The sequence below is a fragment of the Pholcus phalangioides genome, unplaced genomic scaffold (genome assembly GCF_987345545.1).
Source record: "Pholcus phalangioides strain wild (caught in Gottingen) unplaced genomic scaffold, Ppha-v1.0 ptg000008l_1, whole genome shotgun sequence".
Lineage (NCBI taxonomy): Eukaryota > Metazoa > Arthropoda > Arachnida > Araneae > Pholcidae > Pholcus > Pholcus phalangioides.
In genome coordinates, this window is record NW_028301601.1 from 7,070,922 (window position 1) to 7,094,088 (window position 23,167).

General features: G+C 38.0%; 1 protein-coding gene across 1 annotated transcript in view; it reads right to left on the reverse strand.

The window, feature by feature from the left end:
- Positions 1-14,011: 14,011 nt before the first annotated feature.
- Positions 14,012-23,167, reverse strand: part of LOC149083577 (uncharacterized) — a 158,986-nt gene continuing 149,830 nt past the window's right edge. Inside the window, exon 9 of the mRNA XM_089235380.1 lies at positions 14,012-15,218. Within this exon, the coding sequence (XP_089091506.1) occupies positions 15,092-15,218 (127 nt within the window). The 3' untranslated portion in view covers positions 14,012-15,091. The remainder of the gene's footprint in view (positions 15,219-23,167) is intronic.

The window sequence follows — 23,167 nt, forward strand, 5'->3', positions numbered from 1 at the left end:
TACCGCTATAGTGTTATCAACATAGAAATATAAATGTGATTCAGTAAGGGATTGATATCACAATACCAAAAAGTCAATAATGAACCGTATCACATAGAAGCAAATTTGATGTAGCTATTTGAAGGTTATGTCCATTGAGATGGACGCTGTGTCTAAAAGGGCTAGGGGTATGAAAGCCTTTTACTAGTTTCAAGGGATACTCCATCGTCTTGTGCATTTTAAGGGATGCTCACGTTTTCTTTGCATCCCTTGGTGAACGAAAGGTTTCTACTCATTCCAAGGGGTACTGAAGCGTTCTACGCATTTCAAGGAATGCGCACATCTTTTCTTCATTTCTAGGTGAACGAAAGGTATCTACTCGTTCTAAGGGATACTAAACCTTCACATATGAACAGATACTCAAGAGTTCTGCGCTCTTTAAGGGATGCGCACGTCTTCTTCGCATATCTAGGGAACGGGTGACAAAAGCTTTCTACTCAACTCAGGAGATACGCAAGCCTTCTACAGATTTCAGTGGAAGCCGCATTTTATGCGTATCAACTCTCGTATGCATTTCGTGCTTCAAGAGCCTCTTAGGCAGGGTTCACACCGACACGATACGACAAGCGATGCAGCTCGACGCGAATTGGTTGAAAACCTGAATTTGGAGTTTTTTAACCAATCTGCGTCGAGCTGCAAGCTGCATCACAAGCCGCATCGCGCCAGTGTGAATCCTACCTGTTGGGTCGGTCGTCCACTGGAAGTGACAGCATGTGACAAACTACGCGAAAGGCAACGGCAACAGCCGACATTAAGTCCGACGAAAAAAGGTGTCTGACGTCGTGCACTGAAAGCGACCTTTACTCGCTTCTGAATTCACGACTGCATTCCATGCAGACGATTGCGTTAGTTAAATGACCTTGAAAAAATATTGAGAAACTAAACTTTGACAAAATTTATCTAAGTTCATACTTGATGAGACATCTGGCACAAACTCGTAGAAGGCGTTATTGTTTTAAATAAACGAATAATTATATTAAATCGATTACTACTCAGAACCCATGAACGGCAATTGTCAAATTTTGAGCTTTCATGCTAACGCGCGCATGGAGGAAAGAAGACTCACTTGCTCTTGTCTGCACGGAGAGAGACCCACCGAAGGAGTAAAAGCTAAACGGAACTCTGGCGTGAAAAAAAGAAAACAATCATACTGCGCATGCGCAGATGATACAAGGCGCGTATATTCCTATTCTACGCGGATTCATCGCGATTCCTCGCTCGTCTGCTGATGTGGCGCTCGCAGTGGTTGGCATTCTTTTATTTTCCTTGCGATGGGATCAGTCTTGGTAATACGAACAAATGCCCGAGACTGGTTTATCGCTTCAAGTCGCTGCCAGAGGATGACCGGAATTACGTATGAAATGTTAGAAACAGTTCTGGTAGGCAATTATATTTTGGAGCCGTTTCCTTGTTTTTATTGATCTCAATCCAAACTCAAAACATATATTTTAGTCTTCACAAACAACGCTATGCTGGAACTTAATGGGTCGTATATATATATATAAGTTCAATGATTTCGCTATTTACAGCCATTAGATGCCGAAAGCTAGACAATCTTTGTTCGTGGTGAAGCTCCGTCATTAGCTAGAAAAGGATTTCCCACAGGAGGTACTTTTATTAACGCTAAAGTTCAACCAACTCTTGTTGCGAAGAGAAATATTGTTTCGTAGAAACCGTCGTGATTAATAGTTTTACACGAAGCAGTTTCTTTTCTCGTCTCCAAAAATACAGTATTTAACAACCGCGGCGCTTCAATGTAATTTCGCAATCGAGTTAGAAGCACGTCATAATTGCGTTGGTGAGACGAGCGTTTATAAAACTCTATTATTAATGGCCATTAATTAAAATATTTTTTCTTTCACTGGAAGACTAGGTCTAATTCAAGTTTTTATTTATTTTGATACTTTCTATTGTACTGCGGTTTTTATCCATGCGGGGATAATAATTAAACCGACACCCGCGATTATCAAGATTCAACACACTGATATTAGTATTGGGGATATTCCAACAAAAGCCAAAGAGACACGTGTTTCTATGGTCATTTTGGTGCCATCTCCTATCCACAAGTTTAATTAGGATCTATGTCTCAGGATAGAATTTGGAAAGGACTGATGTGTATTTCTTAGCACACGGTTCTTTAACGCATTCATCGACGATGGTGCAAGTGTTCCCCCACACATATGTAAAATTCTACAGAAATGCTTTCTTTGACAGCCATGATGCAAATGAATAGTCAATGTATTTTGATACATTTTTGCAGTCTTTATATTTAGCAACCCGGTGTGGTCATGGGCCTTCGTGCACTGTTACTGGGCTCGTAGGCTGGAATCTTTGGCGGATCCTCGGGACCAGGATTTGTTACAGGCTTTTTCTCTTTGGCCAGCTGGACATTGGGTGCTGCGGTATCGTATTGATAACCGCGAGATGCTTTTGATACCTTAAGATCGCCGTCTTAACCCCCCCTAATTTCATATAATTTGGGAGGGAAAATTCAGCATCACAAACATATACCTAATTACAGAATTGTTGAAACACGCTAATTCAAAGACAGTTTTAAAACTACTTGTATGTACTTCCGAAATATTTCCTATGTAATTTACTCTCTCTCTCAGAACCATTAGAAGAAATGATTCCTTATAATTACTTTTAGCAATAATTTCATAATTGATTTCAGAAGTAATTTCATAATTGATTTCAGAAGTAATTTCATAATTGATTTCAGAAGTAATTTCATAATTGATTTCAGAAGTAATTTCATAATTGATTTCATAATTAATTTTAGGACTTTTGAAAGAAACGATTCGAAAAATAATTCCAAAAACATTGAAAGAAATAATTTTACAAATGACGGAAATTCAGAATTGATGGGGAAAAAAAAATTGCGTCGGTAAGTCTTGCTGAGTACGGAAATTTTTTATGCAGATATTATACGAGCTGAATAGAAATACACAATTATTCTGCTGGACAAAACTTTTATATCGGCTGCTTAAAACACACCACAGTGGACAAAAACATTTTTTTATTCAGGTCATACTTACAGCAATAACAACAATATAACAATCATTAAATATAATATTATCTGGTGTACATAATAGTGTTACACTTCTTGTTTCAATAGTCAAGGTCACCAACAGCACTCGTAATTAAAATGTATGTATAAATAATTCTGAATTTCTAGCAAATACAGGAATAATGATATATATCATTTTTTTTTTAAATTGTATCATCATTATTAATATCGCAAACATTATATTGGCACTTCTTACGAAACAAAAAAGCACAGATTGTGAAAAACACAATACTTAGCTAAGAAAAAAATCAGCTTAGACCACTTATAATATACATAACTGGAATTTCTCGAAGCAAAACATGCAGGTTGGTTCAAAACTCCAGGGGAGATAGAGAACATGAAAATATGAAATACAGCATTTTCCACATTGTAGAGCGCGTCTGTTTTCAAATACTTTTAGTCGTGGACCACCCAGAAATCTTGGTGTCTGAAATAGATCCCCCATTTATAGCAGGAGAAACCGTAGTCGTTTATCGGCGAGAATTTTCTCGAACGATAAGGACATTGCCCAATACCACATTAGATGCGATAGCAATGTCATCTACTGGACTGAAAAAGAACTAAAGCGACGTTTCACTCCTATCGAGAGATGACGCCACAAGTACAATTGAAGGATAAAAGTTGTAAACGCCCTATGAAAAAGGAAAGTGTGTTTGTGTGTTAGGAAATCGCAATAAAAATATTTTTGCGGCCCGTTAAGTGAGGTTCAAATTTGTGACCCCTTTACACGCTCTTCTTAAACTTTTAGAAGACTACCAGGTATTTTTCACGCTGTTTATCTCTACAAGTGGGCCGTGGACCCCTGGGTGTCCAGGCACCCGCAATCGGAAACCGCTGTTGTATAGCATGACTGAAAACGAGGCGATAAGAAGGCGCTGTTGAGAAGTTCGTATAGCGCAGCGGACGATTCGCTTATCGTTTCAGAAATGTACTCAAATTTTCCAACCTGGAGTTTCGTACCACCCTGTACATAGATAACTACTTGTTATAAGTAACTCAAAAAGCCATAACTAAACATCGATGCGACACTCGTACAAATATGCAATTTTTTTTTTCAGACAAATATACCAACATATAAATTAAACCAGTCTAAATCCACACATTTGTTCGATTAATGTTTTCCTTTCATATCCTTGTCTATTTTGTCATAATATTCAGTATATAAATCTAGTCGGATCTTTCATATTCCAGAACATTTACGGCTAAAAACATATTTACAAAGTGGACGTGATGTGTTTAGTTTCGTAAATCTGAAGAGATGTCAGTGTTTATAGTTGACAGAGAGCTTGAAATCCAGCGAAGATTTCTGTCTTCTTTGCATATTAGGACGAACGTTTTCTGAAATCCTCTCTGATAATGATTAATTATGCAGGGGTCTATATATATATATATACAGGCTTTTTTTCATAGGTCCTGTTTTTGTGAAAATTATCTTTATTTTTTTGTGAAAATGGTTATTAATCCTATGAAAAGAGTAATTTTATATGAAAGCAAAACAATCTGATCAATATTTCATAAAAGAACTGCAATGTCAAGTTTACGCTTTTGTTATTTGTATTTTGTGAAGGGTCCGATTTTGAAATCCAGAATTTTGTGTGATGGGTCCATTTTTCACACCTATATTTTAGTGATGGGGTCCGAAAAATGGATCTGAATTTCCACTGGACAGACCTTGTTATGAATATAGAGGTTGAAGCAAAATGCTCAGGGCGGGCAAACTAGAATCAACCCTTTTTGATATTTACGTCTTTTATTCGATGTCTATATGCATTGAGATACTGTCTCTCAACCAGGATGGGAATCGATAGAAGTGAATACCCTTGGAAGGAGCATCAAAATCTTCAACTGACTCGTATAAGTACTAAATAGTACTCGTATCTAGAAGAAGCAGTTGACGTCATTGCAATATAATGCTTGCGCAGTTCTGCAATGGCTAGATATCTTGCCTAACTCGATGCCTTGTATTTCGGCAATTCCGAGATATCTCGATGTCTCTGAAATCTTCGTACTTCGGCAATTTCGAGCTCAAACAAATTTATAACGATGCTTCACTTAAGAACACACGCTTTCCTTCCCCTGAACTGGTTAGATCAACTGCCGGTGCGCGGAGTCAGCTCTTGTTCAGAGTTTGGTAACAGGAGGATCAAGACGGTGGTTTTTTTTTCTTTCCCCAAGTGGTAGTATAGAAATTTGCATAGAGTGTAAATAATAGAAAGAGCCAGAGTATTTCTCTTCCTCGGCTTGTTATTCTCGGAGTTGGGGCTCTTAGATGCATAAAATCAGAGAGGAACAATTTGTGTGAAAACAGGTGTGGCATTTTACAGAGGGTATAGTCATTTAGCAGTTATAATGCGGATCAGTTAAATTTCAAAAACCGTTTCAAGGGTTAATCTTTTAACTACCCCCCCTCCCACTTCTGAAACTCAGGGAACCCAGGAAGATAGTTATGGTTTCAATATCGAATCGCACTGACATTTCTTAGCTATAAAACGCAAATTCGATGGAAATCGTGCCAATCCACCAATCGAAGATATTTGGACATTTTTCAAGTTTGGGATTTCAATAAAAGCTTGTGAATGAGGACTTGTTTAGCTCTGATTTTGTTCTATATCGTTTCCTCTTCGTAGGTAAATATGCAAATAGTTTCGAAACTAATGAAACAAACTAAAAGAAGAGAAGTTTGTCTTGGTGTAATGTAAAGCTTTTCAAAGACAGTTTAAAAGAAGTTGAGACAGAATAGATCATGAGAAAGGATAGGGCATGTGATGGTTCCGCCATCTCCGATTGAATGGAGCAAGAATTTAGTGTCTTATAATTGCATCTTTCAATATCTGTACGTCGGAAGTAAAGGGCGTCGTGCCAAAAGTGAATTTTTACTACAGAACCGTTTAAAGATTTTTTTTCAGTATGACTTTGATATGAATTTATGGGAAAGATCTTTCTGTTTATTGAAACTAGAGTAGAGTGTCCCATACCTGTGTGCAACGTAACGAAAATACTGCCAATTAAAAGCGTTATCCCAATATCAATGAAAATGGGCATACTGCCCTTTTCCTGCGGCATGCGAATTATGTGACTTTCGAAGTCACATAATGCCCAGAAATAGAACCACATATGGACTGACAGTTGATGAGAGACATACAACAGAGAATTATTGCGTATGCGCTTCATTCCGGCAATACGTGTTCTACCATTTTTGCAATTCGGCTATGCATTCTGTGATGGATTGTACTGTTCAGCTGTGACGAAACTAGTAACAACCTGGTATCGAAGCACTAAAAAATGTTATTATATAAATTTAAATTATTTTAATTTTGTGATACTTCGTGGATTTATCACATTATGACAATTCTCATCAGATCACGCTCTAAAAAAAATTGTGATATCATTTGTTTCTCATACACGTTATATTTTAATTTTTTTCTTAATACCTAAAAATTAAATTATTCTGAAAACTGAAATTACATATTAAAATTTTTTTTTTCATATATAAATTTACTTTTATCCACAAATCACAATAAGGAAATTTTCGGCACTAGATGGCAATTTGCAAAATTTCATCAACATCTCAGCTTGATAATACTCAGCTTAATTATATAATATTTAGCAAATAATTAAAAATTGAATGTGAGAAGTAAATTAGATTCAGACTTCTGATCTATTTGGTCGGGTACGTGGATCCGATTTGTATCCTTGGAGTCACGAAACTTATGGCACCCGCTGGGGTTTCTGTTACACATGTAATTTGATATATTGATTAAAACTATAACTTCCAAATAAAACTTCAAAACTATTGAAATAATAATCCGTTTCGAAATTTATCTTCAAGTTGTGGTGATTCTTGAATTTTCGACACGTTTTCATTGTACTTGGAAGGTAGAATGAGAGAAAGAAATTAGTTGATACTAATTTTGAACTTTCTTAAGTCACGATTTCATGGCTTCTACCCAGTATACAGATATGAGCTGCGGAAAGATTCCATACGGCGTCAACATTTCAATTAATGTACAGAATGGTTTTTTTCGATCGGAAGTTATTTCGGTTTTGCGAATTTACAGGCTGGGACGTGCATTCTGTAAATTAAGGATCAATAACTCAAATGGCATGAATGTAATATACATTTAAAAGAGATAGAGAGCCAGGCGTAAGCATCTCATTCATTTGCAACAAGACAGAGACGCGCCAAGCAAATGTTCATGGTTTCTGGACCAAAAATAAGACGTGTATACAACCTAAGAATACAAAATGTCTCACATTACAATTTCGTGAAGTTTTATTTCGCTATTTCAGTTCGCGATTGGAGTATATGACTTTGAAAAATACATTTTGGTGATTTTGTAAGAGTACAACACGGACTCAGAATAATAACTCACTTAAAATACGGACGTCGATCAACTCCACTCCGGATGTCATGTTATACTAGTCGGCAGTTATTTATTATACAGCTAAAATATCTCTCACATCACATGCAAGCACATCATTAAAATTCTAGATAATCACAAAATGTTTTCACGATTAGCATAGTCCCCACAACAACCCAGCCGGAAATCGGGCAGCCCCATGAAAATACGTTTAAATAAACGTTAAATTATTTTTTTTTCTCGAAAAACGATGTTTTAACCCTATAAGTGGCAATTAGAAATCACAGAATTCTCCTTCAAAAAAATGCCATATATTTTTTAAATAAGTATGTTTTCCCCCTATTTTTCAGCAGGTGCAAACTTAAGGGTATGGGGAAAAAGTTTTCCCATTGATAAATCAACTTCACAAAATGTCTACGCTTGCTAATGACAAACTAAGAGGCTTTTATGGAGACGAGATAACTCGTCAGTGCCGCTTAAAGGGTTAATAAATATATTTTAAAAGATGTTTCAGATAATTTTCCTGGGTTGTTATAATTGTCTTAGTGCAAACTGATTTCCATCATCTAATCGTTCCCCACGTGTTTCCTGCAACTGCGCACATAGGCTGGAATCTTTGGCTGGTCACCAGGCTAGAATTTTTGCATGGACTATCCTCTCTAAAAATTTCTCGGTTCATTTCAGTTCTTTCTTGAATTTAACTCTTTCGGAAAAATAATTATGGGAGTATCCTAGGCTAGGGTGGTCAGATTTCCCGGCTTTTCACTAATAAATGCACTGTCCCGAAAACGCTTTCGGAATAGGTTTTGTCCCGTTTTTCTTCCTCCGAATAAGAAAGATTCAATAAAATAAAACCAAATTACTTTCGAAAGAACTTCGCTGTTTTGTTTTGAGGCTTCAAACTGCAGTATCCACCTTTTTTTGTAGTTTCGAATGGAGAGGGCTGCGTCAATCAGCACGCCCGCAAGTTCGGAGAGAATACGTTTCTTACACATCATTACGGTATAGAGCCAGCAGTTCAGTACTAAATCGGGAGGGGGGGGGGGGGACACTTGCTATACGCAAGAAAATAATCGTAGGATATTCCGTATTCTATTAGATTTCTCGTACCGATACGTTTTCGTCTAGGAGAAATTTGTGTAAATATTGCTTGGCAGTTTTTTTTTTAGTATTTTTGCTGCCAATAGAAATGAAACTATCTGTAATAATTATTTAAATCAAATCGTTGTTGGTTTTAAGTCAATGTGCAGCATTAAAATCAACAATATGTGGTACGAAATTATATTTTATTTTTATGCTGCACCTCGGTGTGAATTTTATGAGGTAAAATACTGGTTTATGTGTTTTATGTTTGGTGTGGAATCCCACTTTTTAAACGCAATACAGTAACCGGTATTTTTTACATAATTTTTACACTAGTATGCAGTATCAAAATTATATATGCATATATAGTTTTATACCCTATATTGTGTATTTTTATGCTGCGTATGTGTGTAAAACTAACAATTATTCCCTTCTCAGAATACATTATAACAGACAGTTTAACTTTTGTTCAATAGATGGCAGCAGAAGTCAGAGCTGAACGTAGTTCCGCATACGTCCTTATAATACCCAAACAAGTTTTAATACGAAATATAAGCCAAAGGGGTTATGAAAATTTCCTTTTTTTTTTTTTTTTTTCGTTGGTTCGTAAATTATCTCTCAAACACATGCTGGTTCACGAAAATGTTCATTGGGCCTTGTACAGTTTAAGTGAGCAAGACCTCATTACTTTAGTGCCAACAAGCAATTTGTCATCCTTCTCAATTCGTCAATATAATACCATTTGAAAAATTTTGTTGAAATTGTTCCGGATTTTATCAGGATTTGTCCCAGTTTCTCAGTCGCATCTAGCCACCATATCCTAGACCTACGCCTGCACAAGTCCAGTCCCGTAACGTACATCGGCTGATTAGCGAGCTGAATTGTAGCTTGGTGAGTTCTTTCTGACGCCAACAGCGTTGAAAACTCTCATTGACGGTTTGAATAATTTTTAATTGGTGGCCACATTATATATATATATATTGTTTTGCATTTTCGTAATTCTTTCAAAATTTCGCGTGCGTGTGTGATTCGAGCATTTATTATTTTGTTACATCCCCGACCGGGCAGAATATTTTTGGATATTTGTTAAGCACAATTATTACTCGTGCACATGACCAAACGCTCCATTACACCTTTTTTGTGGACGGGAGATTTCCTGCGGTGGCTCAATGCACGGAACCTTTCAGCGGCAGCCGCAGATTCTATAGGAAAAGCTCTTTCCTTACCAACGACTGGGATCGAACCTGACCATCTTACCACTAAGCCACTCACTGAGTAAGCTATGCGTCATCTTTGCACAGAATTGTAGTCACTTAGAGAGATAAACTCTAATTAGATTATCTCAAAGATGGATTTTTTACAAGTTCTGTCTCCTGTATAGGTGCCGTAGTTATCGGAGGACTATGCTCCGGAAATTCCACAATCTATGCGTATAATATGCATATAACACACAATTTCGATGGTTTGAATTCATGTTTAAAAATCTCCACAAATTTGTATATTTGGCATGTGTTCGTTCCACAATCTTGCAAAACGCACACGAAAACATGTTCCTCTTTTTGCAAGGGAAAAACGAAAACTTCAAATTTTTATTACAAATAGGGTGGTATGGAGAAAACCGCACAATGTAACCACACTAAACTAAACCATCTTTGAAATGGTCCTTACTTTCTATAAAGTTTAAACCAAGTGAGAATCTTTCATTATTAAAGGCCAATCAGACTGGAGTCATTCAACGAATGTCTGGACAACATGCCCAGCAGAAATTTAAACGCAGCCTTTTCAAAAACCAAGCTGGATGTACTAATGGTTCAGCTGCCAGGCTGATGCAGTGTTCCTAGCTATGTAATATGAAACCACTGGAAAAAATACCATTGAGTTTAGTTTGGGTTTATGATTGTGCGATTGATTCTCCAACCGACCTGTATACAGAATATCTACGCGTAGTCTTTCCTACTTAACCAAATACATTACACAAATGCACAACCAAGCAACGCCAAAATTATAAAACCATCTATGCGATAAACAAATGCGTACTCAGCGCAGTAAATATATGCTACATATCAATCAATAGCCATAAGCTTGTACCATCTTCGAAACAAAAACGCTTGTAGCTTGTTCATGACGTGAAGTAGGTGACACTTCGAATCTTCGACAAGGATTGGGCTAGCCTAGTCATATCGACTTAGGCTGTATTGGGCTGCCCACAAAAGCAGGAGGAGATACAGTGAGGGTCATCACACGTGAATTCAGTAAAGGACATCAAGGCAATTTCAGCCTACGTAGGAGATCCATCACATTAGGTAGGTGGCTTTATTGTTCTGGCTCAAACCTGTATACCACAGGAATTAACTTCAATTCAGCATGAAGGGTTAAAAAAATACCCTTATATAAAGAATGGGCCTATACAATAGTAATACTATGCAAAAAACAAAACCAGGAGAAGGGATTCTCCATCGAATACTGTATTCCAATTACAACAAATGCGATTTGTAAAAACCTCAACACCAATGTGATTTAAAACACTATTTACATATAGCTTCACACTTGCAAGATAGTGATAATAATAATGCTATGACGAATGGCTGGATTCCCATATATTGTTTTATTTATATATACAATAATTCCATATATTACCTAGTTCTTTTTTTTGTTGAATTTGAAATATTAGAGTAATAAAATATATATTTTTGTAATAATTTATCACTATATATGGGCAATTTTGGAAGACATTATTATTTTATATATATACTAAGTATTTTAAGTTCCAGGTTATTTGATGTGGAATAAATATTCGACAGATTCTAAAGGTTCAATTTTTTTGTTGCAAATAGTGCATTTCATGACGGTATACATGATATAAGAATTATCTACAGACTCATTAAAACTATATTAAAATGTATTGAATTTATCAAATGACTTGACACACAGCTGAATTCGTAGAAAGAGCGTGAACGGAACGCATTAGTAGTGACATAAATGATGTAATGTTTCCTTGAATATGTGTTTTTTTAGAATTATTAATTGCCATTGTATCATTTTCTTGTCATGTCTTTTGTTTGGTGCGACCTGTTCCGACGGAAATAATAATGGTAGTCGAACTCATTTAGGAGTCCATTGGAAAGTGTACTTTTGGGTATTCACGACATAATTTTTGAAAAAATTTCATTTAAGCCCAGCAGCACAAAAAAGTTTTACTTCAGAAAATGGAAGCCAAATGGCAGCGTGAATACGAAACAAGCGCAACTCGACAACATAAATACGTTAGGGCCAAACATACAGTCAGAACACACATTCCGGCATGTGCCGATTCGTTAGAAATTCCGTAGAGGAATTTATACGAGGTGCATTTTCAGTTAAGTACTAGTAAGTAGCACAAAAACTTTGGTTAACGAGGAAGCGTTAGCGGGCAGTATACTGAGAAAATGCTTTTGGATCATCAGCGTTGAAAGCTTGGAAAGCATTTCCAAATCGCAAGTAGGAAAGAAAATATTTGAAGAAGAAGCACCGAAATTTTTAGAGGAAAAAAAAAAACCACATGAAAATAATAAACGTTGTAAGTAGAAATGTATTTCTGAATCTTGAGCATCGAAAGCTGTGAAGATATTTTTCAAATTCTTGCATCATAAGCTGAAACGAATTCATTAAGCAAAACATTTTCAATTCCTAAGCGTAATTCAGAGCGTGGTTAATAGCAAGCAGCGGGATAATCTTCAAGCAGTAAGGACCGTAGTTAATATCTAAAAAGAAATCTCATCCTATATATATATATATATATATAAAATAAAATGGTTTCTGGAAATCGTAAATGTAGGTAGGTAATACTTTCTAACCATATGCGACACCACGTTGTATTTTGAAGATATATTTTTACACATCAGTATAGTTATTGAAATAATCTTATGTAAATAAACAGCAACGAAATACGCCGAAAACAGTTTTGAAGCGTTAGCATCACGAGAAGGAATATACTTATGACTCATAATTATAGCGCATTAGGAAAACAATCGAAAGCGTGCGCTTTTGATAAAAAATAAAACATTTTCAAAGCGTAAGAGTTGCAAGTATACATGCGTATATTTACCGGTCATGAAATTTAAAAGCTGGGAGAATTTATTTCCGTCCCATGAGCTCGAGTAAATACTTTTTCATCGTGAACGTTGCAAGCTAACTGAACGCTTTCAAGCTGTAAATGTCACGAGCTGAGAGAAAACTTTCAAGAAATTGCAAAGCTGTGAATATATGTTTGTATCATTAGCTTAAATGAATATTTTTTGTCAATAGAGTAAGGGCGGTATTCACCGACATGGTTTAAACTATACAGTCGCAATTTTTGATAAGCGATCGACACGGATTGGTCAAATTCAGGTTTTTAACCAATCTGTGTTGATCTCTTATCCAAAAAATTGTGACTACACTTTAAACCATGTCTGTGAATACGGCCCTAAGAGTCACAAACTAAGACAAAAAAGTTTTGAGTTGTGTGAGTCTTTGCTAAGAAAATGTTTTCAAGCTGTAACGATCATCAGATGAAATAAAAATAAGAATTAGAAAATAAATAAATACAGTAATTAGTGCCGGGAAAATACGAATTACATGGGAAATGTTTTCAAAATGCGACACGAGTACATTTATGACTCATTAGTGTCGCAAATTAGATAAACTATCTGAATTGCAAGCAGAAGAAAAACATTTTCAGAGCGTAAGCGTCATACATTTATCAATCATAAAAATTGCAAGCGGTGAAAATATGTCTATATATAAGACTTAACACTTTTAAATATACAAATATAAAAAACAGGCCCACAACAAATGTCCATAAGCTTCATTGGCGTTGCGAGCTAACTGAAAATTTTCAAGCTGTAAGCAAAGAAGATTTCCAAGCTGAGACAGCATGAACAAGGAGCATTTTCAAGCGTAGTATGCAAGGAAGTATTTTCTAGCTGTAAGCGTCGTAAGCTAAAAATGCATTTTCAGCTCTAAGCACCGTTAAGAAAAAAGAAATTGGACCGTAAGTTCCTTAATTATAAAAAAAATTGAATAATTAGTGCCGAATTATGGAGAATACTTTGAAAGCGTTATCATCATACGAGTGTAAATATATTTGAGTCATAACTGTCACCAGTTTGAGAAACTAAATGAATTTGCTAATGAGAAGGAAAATGTTTCCATAGTGAAAATGTTGCAAGTACACGTGTGACATGCGTTTTTTTTTTATGAATTATAAGCAAGCTGCGAAAATGCAGAAATATTTTCGCGCTTGACCATAAACTTGAGTAAGTAGTTTTTGAGTAAGAGTCAGGGCCGTAACTAGGATTTTTGCCGCCCGGGGTTCGCCATTGTTTTGCCGCAACCACAACTTCAAAATTTTATAATTTTGCAATGGTCTTCTCTGTTGCCCCCTAAAACTGCCGCCCCCTAAATTTTGCCGGCCGGGGCAGTTGCCCCCCCCCCCGCCTCCTTCTAGTTACGGCCCTGGTAAGAGTCACTATATTCAAGAGAACATTTTCATGCTGTAAGCGTCATTCGGGAAAAAAGAAAAAAAAACTTTTTTTTTTATCATAAGCCGTAAGCTTCGAAACTAGAAACCATTTTGCTAGAATATAGACAATACTATCAAAGCATGTTTTCATCATGAGTATAGCCTAAATATATTTATGAGTCATAAGCTAGGTGAAACTTGTTGAATCGTAAGAGTCTTGATGAGAAGGTACATATTTTCGAAGCTTAAGCGTCACACGCATGTAGACCTAGTTTATTTATGAATGGCACCTCGAGATGCAAAAATATTTTCTTATCATAAGTTTAAGTATAAATTCTTTTGATCATAGGAATTGCAAGCTAAGTCAACATTTTCAACCTTCAAGCGCAGTGAGGCCGAAAAAATAACTGGCGCAACTAGCACATTCTGAATACCACTATGGTTTGCAGAAATTTGTATGGTTTCAAAGCACATTTGCAATAAGCAGAAACGAATGTCTTTATGAATCATAGGCTGCTGTTAAGTATTTGAAATCGTGTTATAACGGTTTTGTTTCCTTGATTCATGATCGTTGCCATGTAATGTAACTCAGGGCATCTCATACTATATGAATGCCGAAATGAATTCAAGAAAATTATATTAAATACATATATAAATTATACTCAAACAAATTATACAATAGGTCTCTTTGGCTATCGTTTGGAATGCATTTTTCTAAGTATGGCTCGGGGAAGAGGAATCCAGCCACACATGCGTAGCGTACACAACATCACATACATGATAAGCGATACACAAGCACCACAAACACACATACACATATTTATACTCTCTCAATTTCGTTTCCTCCTCTAATAGTTCTGGTTGTTCATTGGGTTAGAGATTATTATCGTACACACGTTACAAGGAGAGAAAAAAACAAAGATGTTACCAATTTTAAATTTGAAATGCATATCTTACAAATTAAAACACTTTTTTTTCCCTTGTGCTAAGTCCATCTGGACGCGATGTGAAAAACTCACAACCAAAAAAATGTCATCATCATCAATCTTTGTTTCCTCACTGGCTGGTATAGAAAAACGGATCTCGTCGTTTCCTGAGAACCCCGTAGTAATGGTAGCAGTGGTTGTGGAGGGACTGGCGTGTTAGGCAGGCCATACTGCATCCCATTGAAAATTCGATGATTCTGTTGGGAAATGAAAAATTAATTTCACATTTATTTGTATATTACTTCATAGTATACACAGTAGGCGTAGTACACAAATTCAATGCTATTTGGTCATTGCTATGTTACATTACTTCTTAATGTTTCACTGGCAACTTTGATGGACATCTTTAAAAGAGTTACATGAAGGTCTCAGCTGCTACCGAAAAGAGTGTCTTAGAGAGGTAAAAAGTAAGGTAACAGAGTGAGCGTAACCCCTTATCACGCTCTCCTGCTGTAATCTCCTCCAGCCCAGCAATTCTTCGAAGTGTTGGGCGTTAGAAGGAAAGGTGTGAGGGCTCTGTGCAACAAAAGAGAAAAGCATCGTATGATAGAAGATAGAATGGTAGGAGAAAATGAACTGAACTTACGACATTCTTCTTGTTTGTTGCAAAATCTCTCATGCAACTCGTTTGACCGTTGAACGTATTACAAAGAGGGGCTTAAGGGTCTGCGCAACGAAATAGAAGAGCGTCGTAAGATAAAAAGTAAGAGAGTCAGTTGAACTTGGGACACTTCTTGTTTGTTGCAGAGTCCCTCATGCAATTCCTTTCAAGTGTTGAACGTTAGCAAAATGAACTTGAAATATAAGAGCGTCGTAAGATGGAAAGATAGGAATGTGTACGACGTTCTTCTTGATTGTCCCAGAACCCCACATGCAACTCGCCTGAGTTTTGAATGTCTGCAACAGAATAGAAGAGCGTGATAAAATGGTAGGATAACATGGTGAATTGAACGTTCGACACTGTTCTTGTGTGTTGCACAATCCCTCGTGCTACTCCTTTTGAGCGTTAGGAGAAAGAACGCGAGTGTCTGTGCAATGCAAAATAGAAGAGTATCTAAGATGTAGAAGAAGGAATTGAACTTTAGACTCACTTCTTGTGTGTTGCGTAGTCCTTTCCTTGTTTCATCATGTTTTCAATCATGTATCTCGTCTGAATATTGAACGTTAGTGAGTGAGTGAGTGAATATATATATATATACAGGGTGATCAGCGAATAAGCCCTTATTTCAAAATTAAATATCTCTACAACAGAGATCAATAGAATTATGCGGTAAACGGTACGTTTATTAGCAAAACTGTAAGAATGTTGTACAGAAATTTCAAAAATTTAGTTTTTTTTTAATTTTTTAAAATTAAAAAAAAAAAAAAAACAGAACTCGAGATTTTGGGGTTCCGAAAATCCTCATTTGTGTGAAGAGAAACCACTGCATTCGCCTAAAGTTACTGCATGGGCTGCGGTATGCGCCAGAGGCATTATCGGCCCCTTCTTCGTGCGAGAAACGATTACTACTGAACGTTACGTTACAATTTTGGAACAATTTGTCAGCACACATGGCGCATATCGCAGCCCATGCAGTAACTTTAGGCGAATGCAGTGGTTTCTCTTCACACAAATGAGGATTTTCGGAACCCCAAAATCTCCAGTTTTGTTTTTGTTTTTTTTTAATTTTAAAAAATTTAAAAAAAAAACGAAATTTTCGAAATTTCTGTACAACATTCTTACAGTTTTGCTAATAAACGTACCGTTTACCGCATAATTCTATTGATCTCTGTTGTAGAGATATTTAATTTTGAAATAAGGGCTATTCGCTGATCACCCTGTATATATATATATATATATATATATATATTCACTCTCTCACTAACGTTCAATATTCAAACGAGATACATGATTGAAAACATGATATATATTACTTATACGACAGTCTTCTTGTGTGCTGCACACTCCCATATAACTATTTTGAGCGTTGGACGTTATAAGGGACTCGAGGGTCCCTGCAACGAAATAGAAGAGCGTCATCGTAGATTGCACACTTTCCCTATCTGCTGTACAATCATCTTACGACATTCTTTTCATTTGCCACCGAGATTCTCTCGCAACTCCTATGAAGATGGTGAAAAGTGATTCCAGTGAAACGTTGAAATAATAATCTCAACAAAGTTATTGAGAAGCCTCGAAGTATCGTGTACCACAAATGACGCTGCTCGTTAGGAATGCGTCTGACAATATTTCATGTTGTACATACGATCAATACAGTGAGACGTTTTTCTTGCGTACATAAAATGCTGTTTCCAAAACGCTTTTCATTAAATGCAACGCACAGCATGTTTTATTGGAACGCCTGTCTAGTTTAAGACGTAGCTTTGGAAGGGGAATGGGAAGATCAGTCAACGCAATTTAATTTCGACGAAGAGAATTTTCAACTTTGACATTTCATTCTGAGACATTAAATCTATCAGTTAATTATCATTCATCAAAGTTTAAAACTGGAGAAAGAAAAGTCATTAAAATTCCAAGCAATTAAATCTTAACATTTGCTCTCATATGAAATCAATTCCATGGCTCAGATTTAATGAGGTTCTGCGTTTCTGCTTGTCAAGATGGTAATAAATAGCCAAATAAGAAACGTTTAGATAGACAATATTTGGTGAGATAGACAGGGTTTATACTATCTCACCAAAACTCTTTACCGCTGTTTTAGAAGAAATATTTAGGAAACTGGGTTGAGACGAGAAAGGAATTAAAATAGAGAATTTCTAAACCATTTGCGTTTTGCGGACGGCATTGTTGTTATCAGCAGTTATCCAGACGAACTAGAAGAAATGTTACAAGAACTTACGAAGGTGAGGGTTCAGGTGGATTTGAAAACAAATCTGCAAAAGACTAAAGTTATGTTCAACCCCTTTTCGTGAAGAATCTTGCCCCTTTTCGATCTTGCTCAACAACACAGAGATAAAAGAAATAGAAAGGCATGTATACCTAGGACAAGAAATTATCATAGATAACAGAATTATTAATGAAATAAACAGAAGGATCAGGATTGGATGGAACACTTTTGACAAAAACTGTGTAATTCTGAAGAGTCACAGGGTATTATGCTTGAAAAGAGAAGTGTTTAACCAGTGTGTGCTACCAGTACTGCCTTATGGAGATGAAGCATGGACACTCACAAGCAAAACGATACAAAGGATACAGACAACACAAAGGAGCATGAAAAGATGTATGCTAGGCATCACAAGAAAAGACAAAACGAATCACTTGGATAAGGAACCACACAAAAGCATATTATGTCGTGGAAAGAATTAAACGTCTAAAATGGAAATAGGCTGAACATATTGCAAGATGGCAGGACAACAGATGGACCACAAGTGTTCTAGATTGGCACCCCGTGGGGTATTAAATATCCGAGAAGACGTCCCCACACAAGATGGATCGAAGAGATCAGAAAAGTGGCTGGAGTCAACTGGATCGCTAAAACATCAGACAGAGCAAAATGGAAACATTTAGAGACCGTTATCCAGCAGTGGACTGAAAATGATTGATGATGATTAGGAAACGTTTCATATCGTTTGCTTTACGGCCGTAGTAGTCTATATGTTGAACGGCTGCGTGTTGTTTCAATTCAAGACAGACATGCATTTTATCTTACACGAAGGGGCGGACTTCATTTACACAACGTAATATGTACAGGACATGAAACGAACTGCTTGATGAATCAAATAATCTCACGATGGCGCTTCGAGAGCGTACATCAATCACCGCTCTGGGGTGCAACTTCGTCTTTCCGCACGTATCGGCGGCGACGCCACAGATTATCTCCCCAGTGAGCTAGAGAACGCTAATGTAGGAAATACAGGATTGAGATTCACATATTGATGATACAAAAATTTAACAATTTAATTAATGTGCATATGTGTATAAATATGTGTGCACTTGGAGACGTTGACGCAGATTCTATATTCTTGAAGTCTATTCAAAAGAGTCTTGAGATTATGGATGTGTTCATCAGGATCTTTTGATGTAATTAGGGTGTCATCGACGACGGCATAAACTCCAGGAAATCCTCTGGTCACTTCATCGATGAAAGGTTGCAAAAACGTTGCACAATCCGAATTGCATCTTGATGTTTCCGAACAATCCGAACAGTGTGCATATAGCCGTTTCATGGATATGCTCAGGATTGATTGGGATCTGATGGTAGGCTTTTATGAGATCCACGTGGCTGAAAATGTTTGTACCATGCAGTTCAGCAGTAAAATCGGCTACGCATGGAATGGGATATTTATCTTTCAATGTTTGTGTATTTAAAGCGTGGTAATCTGCTACAGGTGCATAATTACTCCTCGAAGATCTCAAATGTCCCATTTGCAGCATATTATGGAATTCCGATTTCGCTAATTTTAATCTGTCTGGAGATAACCTACGAGGTTTCGCCATTACAGGAGGTCCTTTTGCGGATATATGATGTATAGTGCTGTGTTTTACTGGCGCATTTGGATTCGGAAGTTTAGTGATCTCCGGGAATTCAGAAATATGCTTGTGATACACAGTCACCAGTAATCGTTTTCATCGAGTGAATACACGTTGCGTTTGAGACGCGTCCGGGACTTTTCAATTTCGTTTTCAAGCCACGTAGGAACTTGTTATGAAGGTCCGGGACAAAGTCGAAATAAGGAAGAAAGTCCGCACCAAGTACAGGCGTTGACACATTGGCGATGTAAAAGTGTTCCAGACTCTGCCACGAAGCTGGTCTGGAAGAGATCTCGGCAACGGGATAAGTCCAGTAGCAAAGTTCTGGCGTTTATTCATGCATGGCGATGTAAAACGGCCAAGAAAAATTTCGTCTTAATCCGAAATCCACAGAAAGAATACGTTGGCCGTACACCTCGATGGACGATGAATTCGCGGCTGCGAACGCTTGAACAGGCCATTGCTTGTGCTGGGCAACGCCGCAGGCAAAATCGAACATCACTGCCAGTATCAACGAGGAAAGATATGTTCGTTTTAGTATCCTTCACCTTCACAAACAGGCGACATGACGTAGGTGGCAAAGAGAAAGTCGCCTCTACTCTTTGCTGAACCCATTTCCCGAATATTTACAAGGAGAGACACTTTTCTGGGCATCGATGCCGAATCGCCGATGATACCAACACTCGTCGCGATTTTTCGATCTGCTATTCTGTCGCGGGTAACGTGTTGGGTACGGGCTACGGCTTCGTCCGCGAGAAATTTTGTCGATCCTCAGATGCAGTTTTTCTATTTCCGACAACAAACGTTCCTCAGTGGAACTTGCGGAAGAGGTAGAACACAGGCACTCACCGCTTGTGGTGCCACTTCCATGACGAGATCGGCGATGTCGGCTGCTTTGTCCACCGTAAGTGGTATTACTGCAACCATCCTGACCAGCCTTGAACACCGCTCTCTCCCCATAGGGAATATAAACTGGTTTGAGACAAGGGTATGGGTCAAGGTGGAAAACACTAGTCGAAAACAAACTGGGCAAGCCGTCCAAACCGAGCCAACCGCATCAGTGCCCTGCCGAATCCAACCCGCATTCGAACCACGCAAGCGAGTCCACCCATTTACTGTGCCAAAAAAAAAAAAAAAAGAATAACAATAACAGAGCCGGTCACATCAATGACGGGAAGAAAATACACAAAATCGCCAGAATTCCACGAGTGGGCCTAGATGTGTTGCACAGATGTCGGTAAATGCTGAAGAAATAGTTCGAACATGAGCTCGTCCGGCACGCTGTGATTCTTCTGCACGACGCCGCATAACGCGTATAAGTTCACTTGGGCGACGATCATCAAGTTGCTCCCCGGTGAGAAGTTTCCGCATCTCTTGCTGTGATGATTCACCTCTAGGCCTGATCAATTCCGATTTCACGTGTCCGTAGGGATCTGTTGCTGTTGAATTCGTGATGACATCGAGGATGATGCTTCGGGTGGTAGATGGGCCACTATGTGGTTGAATTTTGCGCGGTTGTCCCTTACCGGAATCCTTAGTTCGAAAGTAGATACGCACATCAGAAACCAGAGTGTAAGATCAGCGAAGTTGTATGGTGGTATCTTTACTGTTGCGACGTCCGCCATGGTTTCGCTTTTGCGTGGGCGACGATGTTCAACTGCACGTGTTGTTTCCGTTGTGATGCGTCCGCTGTTTCTTTTTTAGCTAAAATGTCTCAACCTTTGATCAAACTTTCCAAGGTCACCATTGTTGGGACGTACGTTAGACGGTTGCGTGTAGTTTCAATTTAAGACATAGATGCATTTTATCTTACACGAAGGGAGACGGACTTTATTTACATAACATATTATGTACAAGACAAGAAAACGATCTGACAATGAGTTATAATTCAAAAAATCACACGATGGCGCTTCGAGCGCGTACATCAGTGGTTCCCAATCGGGGATACGTCAGAGGCCGTTGGGGGTACGCGCCTTCCCTCCTCCCGCACGTGCCCAACCTATGATGGGATTCGCTCACTCCTTCCTTTCGGCTCACTTTTTTTCGGCATTTCAGATTTGATTTTTGACACGTCGGGCTGAGCATTGAAACGAAGTACTAATTCTTGTTGTGTTTAACTTCTGTTGTGGGCGCGTGTTATTCCCATAATTTTCCAAGTCAGCATTTCTAAGAAGCACCTACTACTCACGTGATTTGCGCTATGGATCAGTGGCTAAAACTGGATCTGTGCGGAAGCGGAAGTTGACTGAAACATCAAAATGAAGTACCGTAAACGCGAAAAAATATTTTGAATCTGCCAAAAGTGATTCTGTCAAAGCTACCGATGTCTCCTACTACATTAGCTACCGTATTACGAGAGGGGGGGGGGAAATCACACCATTGGTGAAAATATAATTTCACCGTGCATCAAAGATGCTGTCAGATGCATGCTTGCAGAGGAAAGTGCTCATATAATGAATTTAATACCTCTGTTAAGTGATAATTGTTATTAGCCATTGTTTGAATTGCTGTGTGAAGAAATGGACAGCCTTCGCAACACTTTGCTTTTGCACACTCAATTAGGTGGTTGTCCCGGGGTTGAGTCTTGATGCGGCTGTTCGAACTTCGGCAGGAGGTAGCCCTTTTTTTGGAAGTGTTCGAAACACTTTACGATTTCCTGTCATAAGTGTCTTGAAGAATACGGGACATGTCAGACGATGTTGAGAACACATTTAGTCCCGTCAAAGGTTGTGAATTTTTTTCTATCCAAGTCGACGAAAGTACCGACGTTGAGCAACATTCTGTGCTACTTGTAAAAGAATTCGAAGAGAATCTTTTTATTTGTCACCCATTGAAGGGGTCGTACGGCTGTTAAAGACTTATTTGAAGCAATTGATCATTATTTTCTTGAAAAAGGAATTCAATGGCAGAAATGCGTTAGGCTCACCACAGATGGAGGAAAATCCACGTAAAGTTGCTACTCAGCGTGGCAGAAGCCGCCCCCTAAATGAAATTGACTCTCTGCTATATTCACAGACAGAGCCCTGCATCGAAACGTTTGCCTCCAAATTTGCGAAACACTCTTCATGAGGCGATCAAAGTTGTCAACTTTATCAACGTGAATCCTACCAATTACGGATTGTTTAAATTGCTGTGTGAAGACATGGACAGCCTTCGCAACACTTTGCTTTCGCACACTCAATTAGGTGGTTGTCCCGGGGTTGAGTCTTGATGCGGCTGTTCGAACTTCGGCAGGAGGTAGCCCTTTTTTTGGAAGTGTTCGAAACACTTTACGATTTCCTGTCATAAGTCGAGCTAAATTTAACGGTCGGTCACATGGAAGGATCAAAATCCTCGTTTGAAAAATATTTTTCAGAGCCGGAAATAAGTGATCGGTGGACATCTAATCCTTTCAAATGAACCGACTTCATTGTCGATTCCAGAAAGGGAGAAATTGCTAGAGCTCGCATCAGATACCACTCTGAAGATCCTCTTTAATGACGTGATGGTGAACCTAGTCAGTTTTTGGGCTCGCCGCTGTGACGAATACAGTGAACTTTCTAGAAAAGCCATAACGTTTTTGCTGCCGTTTGCTAGCGCGGCGCTTGTTGAACGTGCTTTTTTTTTCTCGTATACTTATATAAAAAATAGATGTAGAAGCCAACTGAAGCAGCTCCGGATTTGAGTTCATACTTA